The sequence below is a fragment of the Octopus sinensis genome, linkage group LG18, assembly GCF_006345805.1.
Source record: "Octopus sinensis linkage group LG18, ASM634580v1, whole genome shotgun sequence".
Lineage (NCBI taxonomy): Eukaryota > Metazoa > Mollusca > Cephalopoda > Octopoda > Octopodidae > Octopus > Octopus sinensis.
This window is the reverse complement of record NC_043014.1, coordinates 48063703-48072144: the sequence shown is the minus strand read 5'-3', so window position 1 is coordinate 48072144 and position 8442 is coordinate 48063703. Positions and strand designations below refer to the sequence as shown.

Here is an 8442-nt window from a genome sequence, read left to right as displayed (position 1 = left end):
TATTATTATTATTATTATTATTATTATGCTGGTGCATGCTAATTTAGTTAGCAGGTATTTTATCTTGAGGTTTGGTGACAAGTTTCCTCAAATCCCAAGAATCTTCTTCAGGACTCTTGGAGAAGATAGGTTGGAACTTTTCTGCAGGTCAACAATGTGGGTTTCAATTCCAATTTCTTTCAATTTTTTTTTTTGGTAGAATTTTGGGTGTTGTACCTAGTGCACCTATAACTACAGGCATAATTGTTGTCCAGGTATTCTGCAGTCTCCTCAGCTCTCTGGCTAGATCCTGATATATCTCAATTTTTCTTTCATTTCATTGATATTGACTCTGCTACCATAGGGAACTGCAAAAACTATGATCTTATTCAGTTCGTTTATTTTGTTGTCCTCTATGATCATATCCAGTCTCCTGGCTTCAGTCTTTATGGGGAAATCCCACAACAACTTGCAATTCTCATTTTCTATCACAGCTTCTGGTTCAAGTTCATACCACTTTTCTGTTGTCTTGAAGCAACATGCTTGGCTAACATCCCAATGCACTCTTTTTCCTACACACACACACACACACATCTGTGTTTATACTCTTTTTGTGCTAGTAAACTGCACTCACACAAAAATGTGATTGATACTTACATCTTATCATTATTAATATTATTATTATTATTACTTGTACTACTAAAGCGGCTAATTGGCAGATTTGTTAGCAAGCTGGGCAAAATGCTTAGAGTCATTTTATTAATCTTATTATTATTATTATTATTATTATTCTCCAAGGTCAAGTTAGCCTTTCCTCCTTTCAGGGGCCATAAAATAAGTGCCAATCAAATACTTGTGTCATGGGTAACTACTTGCCTTTCTCCTCAAAACCCCAAGTAACTCAGTCAGCAGGTTCAATATATATGACTTTCACAAGGCAGTGAGCTGGCAGAACCATTAGCACGCTGGGCAAAATGCTTAGTGGTATTTCAACTGTCATCTGTTCAAATTCTGCTGGGATTGATTTTGCCTTTCATCTTTTCAGGATGGATCAAATAAGTATCAGTTGAGCATCGGGGGTCAATGTAATCGACTTACCCCCTCCACCAAACTTGCTGGCTTTGTGCCAGAATTTGAATGTAATACATATGACCTCTACTTGTTCGGATTCTTTGTCCTACAGTACTCTGTCTTTGGGTCATCCAAGTTCAGCTGATATGTCTATACCATGAATTCATGACCTTGGGCATTACTGTTTTGTGTTCTGACACATAGGGTCAGTTATTTGGTTTCTATGGTGTGTCCATCACGGGGTAACTTATTTACAGTTTGGTGAACTGGAACAACATGAAATGAAGTGCATTATTTACATTCGATGGATATTTGTCCTCATCTTGTTTGTTGTTAACACGTTTTGGCTGATATACCCTCCGGCCTTCTTCAGATGTCTTGGGGGAAATTTTGAACCTGGGTTCTCATTCCTAAGGTATTTTTCGATGTTATTATTATTATTATTATTATTATTATTATTATTATTGTTGTTCAGGTCACTACTTGGAATCAAACTCAGAATCTTTGGGTTAATAGGCTGCGCTCTTAACCACTACGCCATATGCCCATTGTGTTAACAACAAACAAGATGAGGACAAATATCCGTCAAATGTAAATAATGTAAATAATGCGCATAATGCCTCATCTCTTAAATATGGAACTGTATGAAATGAAGTGGTTTGCTCAAGAACACAATCCCCCCTCCCCGTCCAAGAATCAAAATCATGATTGCAAGATTATGAGCACCATATCCTAACCACTAGGCTATGTGCCTTCAAAATCAAAAGGCAGAAAAATGGTGATTTTTGGAGTTCAGATGGGAAAGCTCTTCATGATATTACAACAGCATCAGACCTCTGATAAAATCCACATTAAAAATCAAGTGGAAGGACTACCAGTACTTGTTGGCTGGTGTCCAAAAACCCCATAAACCTTCAATTCTTGAGATGTTGTTGCACAGTACCACACCATTTTGGCTGCTTCTTCTAAACCAACTGGATGACCCTTATTGGTGGAGGCACATGGCCTAGTGGTTAGAGCAGCACACTCACGGTCGAGGGATCGCGGGTTCGAATTTCAGACCGGGCAATGTGTGTGTTTATGAGCAAAACACCTAAGCTTCACGCGGCTCTGGCAGAAGGTAAGGCGAACTTCTGCTGACTCTTTCACCACAACTTTCTTTCACTCTTTCCTCCTGCATCTTGCAGCTCACCTACGACGGACCGGCGTCCCGTCCAGGTGGAGAACCTATATGCCAAGGAAACCGGGAAACCGACCCTTATGAGCTAGGCATGGCTCGAGAAGGATGACCCTCATTATAAGTTCAATATTGCTTTCTTCATATGCCAAATACATTCATTGTCCAGTTTGTTTCAGTCAGCAACAATATCATCACTGCAGCTAGTTATTGATTCACTTGCTTCATATTCAATGAAGAAGATTACAACATCTTTGCCAGTTTTAATTCACAGCAGAATTTATCCCCAGACAGCAAAGAAGACATGAACGTTTGCAGACAATAGTGATAGAAACGATTTTGTGTCATTCATACTTTAATGTAAAATACCCTGACTTATGCTTTGCTTGAGTTATTTCTCCTTTTGTTATTAAATGCTATGACAAAAAGAAACTTGTTCTGAATATCATGAAGTAAATATTATATATCTTGAGGCAGCAGCTCCATTATTTACTCTCTGATGATAAGAGTATGAGTCAATATCAAGCCTGTTGTTTCTAGTGCCTTGCCTTGATCTTGCCCATTAGGCTCATGTTTATTTCAGGAAACAGTTTTAACATCCATTGAGCCAAATAATGTTTGTGAAAATTTTCTGTGCTATAATAAACATTAAGAGGGATTAATTGTTTTGGTTATTTCTAATGTCTGTCAGGCCTAAATTTTCTGGACCTTAATTGTTCCAGAAGCATCAACTGAAGGATGTCTTTTCAAATTACATTCCTGACCACAATGTTTCTCTTCTACTTGTCTGTTGGTCTCTTTCACAGTACCATCACCCTTGTGAATACTTACCTCATCCAAATCTGTTCAGTCAGAATCCATTGAGTCTATAGTTAGACTACATTACTCCACAGAGAACATAGGGCCAGTTTCACAGTTTCTCTGGCACTCGTATTCCTCCCCGGATGAAACACTGGTCCGCCATAGGACTACTCATATTTACCAGCTGAGTGGACTGGAGCAGCATGAAACGAAATGTTTTGGTGAAGAACACAACACATCATCTGGTCCAGGAATGAAAACCACAAACTTATGATCAAGAATCCAACACCTTAACCACCCTAACCACTAAGCCATGTGCCTCCACTACAACTTTACAAAGATGTTCAAATGCTAAGAATATTCAGCATCTTTCACAGCCACAACAAAGGAGCTTTCTAATGAACTGTCATATATCCATTATATGCAGCAAAGAATTAACAAGTTGTTTATAATATCTGGAGGCGCAATGGCCCAGTGGTTAGGGCAGCGGACTTGCAGTCGTAGGATTCCCAGACCAGGCGTTGTGATTTATTATTGAGCGAAAGCACCTAGAAGCTACATGAGGCTCTGGTAGGGGCGGGGGCAAACCCTGCTGTAAAAGAAGAAAAAAAACCGCAGTGCATCAGCATGGCCACAGCTCTGAGCTGAAACTAGAGAGAGAAAAAAAATATATATCTTGCTTAGATATAAAAATGACAAAGGGTCTAATAACACAACAGCCACACATCAAAGCAATTAACAGTGCTATATTACCACTCAACACTAAAAATAAACAGACGTTTTTGCACTACATTATCTAACAAATATTATTATTTATTATGAGGAAATTTTATTTTCCTATCTAAAATATAATTAAGTTTAATTCAGTCCAAGAAAGCATCTGTCTTTTTTATTGTGATGTGATTGATGAAGGAGTGTCAATAAGAGCCAAAGAGTCAGACACAAGGGCTAATATTTGCATATTTGAACATGCAAACATGCAAAAGTACACAGAAAATAGAGAATAATTAAAAAGATCACCGAATAATATTGTTACATGTAGATGTATAGGCCACTTTGGACGATGACTGAGGTGGAAGCTGTGATTTTTGTCTCAAAAAATTTTGAATTGCTATTAAAATCAAAAGATCACACAATGAATGCACATAACATTAATGATAGCTACTTATGCTTAGATAATATTGCTTCCATCATCATGTACTACTAAGACACAAACATGTAGTCAAGCAGACACCATATACTAAGCTGAAAGTTCACCAACTGCTCACTGGGAGAATCGATCAACAGGTAAACTGATCTACAGCAATGTTGCACAAAAGATATGCCCTATTAATGAACTTCAAACCATTGGCCACTGATACCCTAGAAAGACCATCTGATTACTGGATGGTCATGCTTTGCATAAACAGTCTCAGCTTGCTAACAATGAAATTATTTCCCTTTTGCATACCATATTCTTAATTTTATAATGTGTACAACTGAATATTGTATTGAAGCGTTTTTTAATATATATTTTAATACAGGGGCAAACTGAGAGTATTAAGGACCCTCCTGCATAACTGTTTACAGGGCCCCTTTGAATGTGTTTTAGCAGAGTTAACATGTAGAGTGGGGGTCCCCCAGAGCTCCGGGCTCTTGGTCAGTGCTCAAATGACCGACGGCTCAGTTCGTGCCTGCTTTAAAATTTGAAAGTATCATCCCTAAGTTTCATTCGATTTTTACTAACACAATTTCTCATTCCATTAAATCGGTTGAATGTATTTTAATGGGATCGTTTCGGTTTGAACAGCAGTTTTTTCTAGCGGTGTCATATGAAATTGTCACCCATAATTATGACCCTAATATCGATCTATTGCATTTCAATCTGTTTTAGGGTTAGGGTTAGGGTTAGGGGTGGGGGTGTGGGAAGGGTATCTTTTTTTTCTTCACAAATGTAAATAAACCCAATTTGTTTCCTAAACGAGGGACATATTCATACGGCACAGAATGTTTTTTACTTCAATGGACGTCACTGATTGGTTGAAATTGCAGAAATTGAAGAAAAAAAAAACAACAAATATCTTATAAACTATAGAATTTTCTCAATAAAGCCAAGAGAAAAAGATGTTTTATAAATACATTCTACCAGTATACGAAGTTTAAAAGTGTTTAGTTACGTGGAAAATATTTTAAAAAACTGCCGTTCAAACCGAAATGATCTCAATGGGTTATTTTTTTAAAATTTGCTCTTGCATATAGTGTTGATAATAGTATACGACTAATGTATTACCAGTTAGTGGCTAAAAGTATGATTCGTTTAATTACTGTAGTTTTTATTTAGTCAGCCCCTGTGACCAATAAAAGAATTTTTTTTTTTTTTTTCTTAACTAAAAACTGACTCAGAAATGACAACAATTTTGTCGACGTTGACAGTAATCCCGATTTATCTCCCTTGGAGTAAAAAATAACAAAAACAGACAAAAGAAACGAAATGCTGACTCAGTTGTAGTTTTCGTAGCAAAAAGTAAATTTCAATTCATCCCTTCGACGCAATACAAACATACAGTTAATATTAAAGTATTATAAACAAAACATCAGCTTAATAAAAATTTCATCATATAACGTAAATATCGAAAGAGCCCCTTTTCGTCGCCGAACCTTCGTATTTAATTCATTGACGTGGCTTCCGCCATAATAGCACTGTATGTCTTGAGATCTGAGCCAAGACACAGAATACTGGAATTGTCTGGCTCTTTGTTGTCATTGTTTTCTCCTCATAAACAACAATGGTAAGTACAGCACCTGAATGATGTCTTGTCTTTCTACGGTTGTTATTTAAAGCTAAAACTTCGTAAGTTCCTCTAAACAAAAAAAAAAAGCCTATCGTTATATTTCACCTCTTGTCACTCGATGTGCCAACGTTTGATAACTTATTCAGATATTTCTCGATCAAATTTCCATCAAATATCTTCGAAAATCCTACAGGTATTTAAAAAAAAAATTTCACTTTCGAATCGTTTAAAAGACATGTATATTTCTGTAAAAACAAAATTTCAAAATTTCGTATCAGTTGATAAATATATTCAATCCAAAATATGTTTTTCCTGTCCACACCTCTCGCAACCACGCACGAAGTTGCCTAGATCAGCTTTATTTCAATGTCCTTTTTATTTAACAAAAAAAATGTCTATCTCTATGTCTCGATATTATTTATCTTTGCCTTTTATTATATGCATATGACTACGTGTTTAACAACGAAGGTTTGTCCCCATCTATATATCGATATTTATTTGGTACTATACAAGCACAATGCTTATATATATATATATATATGTATGTATATATATATATTGGTAAAACGGTAAGATAACAAAAGAAAGAAAGAGACCTCAATATTATGTAAATAGAGGAATTTATCTGTAAAATAATATGTTACAATTACTCGATAGTCAAGATAAAACTCTGAGTTTCAGATGCCGAAGTGGGAATCCACAACACCATCTCTTCGGTTATCTGGCTATATATATATATATATATATATACACACGCACACACTCAGATATTTATATAAGAATACACGTATTCATACAAATGTGTGTATACTTATGTATTCTTATAATATAAATAATATTGTATCAGGAGTTTGTTGTCTTTTTCTGGAGTTCCATTACCTAGATCTGAGTAATAATAATAACTGTATAGTAAAGAAATTCCTTTGGCAATCCCGGATTTGGGTTCATTCACACTGCTCGGCGACCGCGTCGAGCAAGTGTTTTGTACTCTAGCTGTGGGCTGACAAAAGCCTTGAGGGGAAACCGAACGAATGCTATTATGTGTGTTACGTCCTTGTCTCAACATCACACTTTTAATTGTAAACAAAAGTCACTGTCGTACAAGTGGTATCATCCGTTTGAAATCCTTCACGAAAACATTACCGGCCATTGTGCCGTTCGTGTCCAAAGAGTTTTGGGAAATATCCTCTTGCTTGGAAACAGATCAACAAGATGTAGAAGATCTGCCTCAACATATCTCGTCTGAGCCGACGTTCAAACGACAATGATAATGATGGTACACACTAAAACGATATATATACACATACATACATACACACACGTTTATATGAATATGTCATCATCGCGTTTGACGGAATTTGTCATGGCAGATTTTCTATGATCGGATGCTCTTGCTGTGGCCAATCCTCGTCAGTTTACAAGCAAGATAATACTCACCCCGGTCTTTTTAAACACTACGATGGCTGTATGACTTATTTATGTGGAAGATTGCAAACGAAGGCCACTACTTTTGTGATAGCAAAGCTTGTTTTGCAGTTAGTGTGTAATAGGAAAACAAGGAGACATATCCACATGATAATATTTTCCGCTTCGCCTATGTTTTCATGAAAAACTGCAAACAAACATCATTGTGTGTATGGTAGCGAAGTCGTTGATTACAATTAGTGAGGGGTGTTAAGACATGAGTTTGTTTCTCTCTATCAAATTTGCCCACACAGCTTTGTTCAACCTGGGGCTATAGCAGAAGACGCCCAAATTGCCATACAATGAGACTGAACCTAAAATCACATGGTTGAGAAGCAATCTTCTAAACCACACATCCATGCATGCACTTATTCATTCACCAATATATATATGTGTGTGTGTATATATATAAATGTGTGTGTGTGTGTGTATATATATATATATATATATATGTGTGTGTGTGTATATATATATTCCAGCAATGGTCAAGCTAAAACCATGGATATGATATATATATATCTGTAAATGTAATATGTGACAATTATTCGGTAGCCATGATAAAACTCCAAGTTTTGGATGTTGGGGTGGAAATTCACGCAGACAGCGGTGTGGATTTCCACCCCGACATCCGAAACTCTGAGTTTTATCATGGCTACCGAATAATTGTTTACAGATAAATTCCTCTATTTACATAATATCGAAGTCTCTTTCATTCTTTTGTTGTCTTACCATTTATATATATATATGGACAAAGTGAATATTCAAATATGATTTAAAAGCACCTCGAGAGATGTAAACAATATTGAACACACATACACAAAGTGTGTTTTGCTAGTTTGTGGGTAGGCTGCGCTTCTAGGTGTAAAAAGAATATATTCTCATGTGCTTGGTATTAAAACTCTTGAAAGTCATGCACAAGTGAAATAACTTGCATTAGATCCTATTCAGAAGTGATAAACATCGGTGTTTTGTCAATTTTGTAAACTATATATATATATATATATATATATATATATATATAAGGATATTATTATTGTTAATAATTTATTATAATATCAGTGGCTAGCATGCATAAATAAACCATAAAGGCAAAATCATTAATTAATAATGAAGGGTAGTATTTGTAGCACCAGCATGCTAAACGTAGCAGTCAAAACGACTCAAAACCACAGTTTTCAC

General features: G+C 36.0%; 1 protein-coding gene across 2 annotated transcripts in view; it reads left to right on the top strand.

The window, feature by feature from the left end:
• The first annotated feature begins 5645 nt into the window (after positions 1–5645).
• The window catches only part of LOC115221430 (coatomer subunit delta), a 39481-nt gene continuing 36684 nt past the window's right edge, over positions 5646–8442 (top strand). For both annotated transcript variants that reach the window (XR_005002941.1, XM_029791611.2), the window contains exon 1: positions 5646–5796. Coding sequence is in view for 1 of the 2 variants with exons in the window: in XM_029791611.2 (XP_029647471.1) it covers positions 5794–5796 (3 nt within the window). In the remaining variant the exon portion in view is untranslated. The remainder of the gene's footprint in view (positions 5797–8442) is intronic.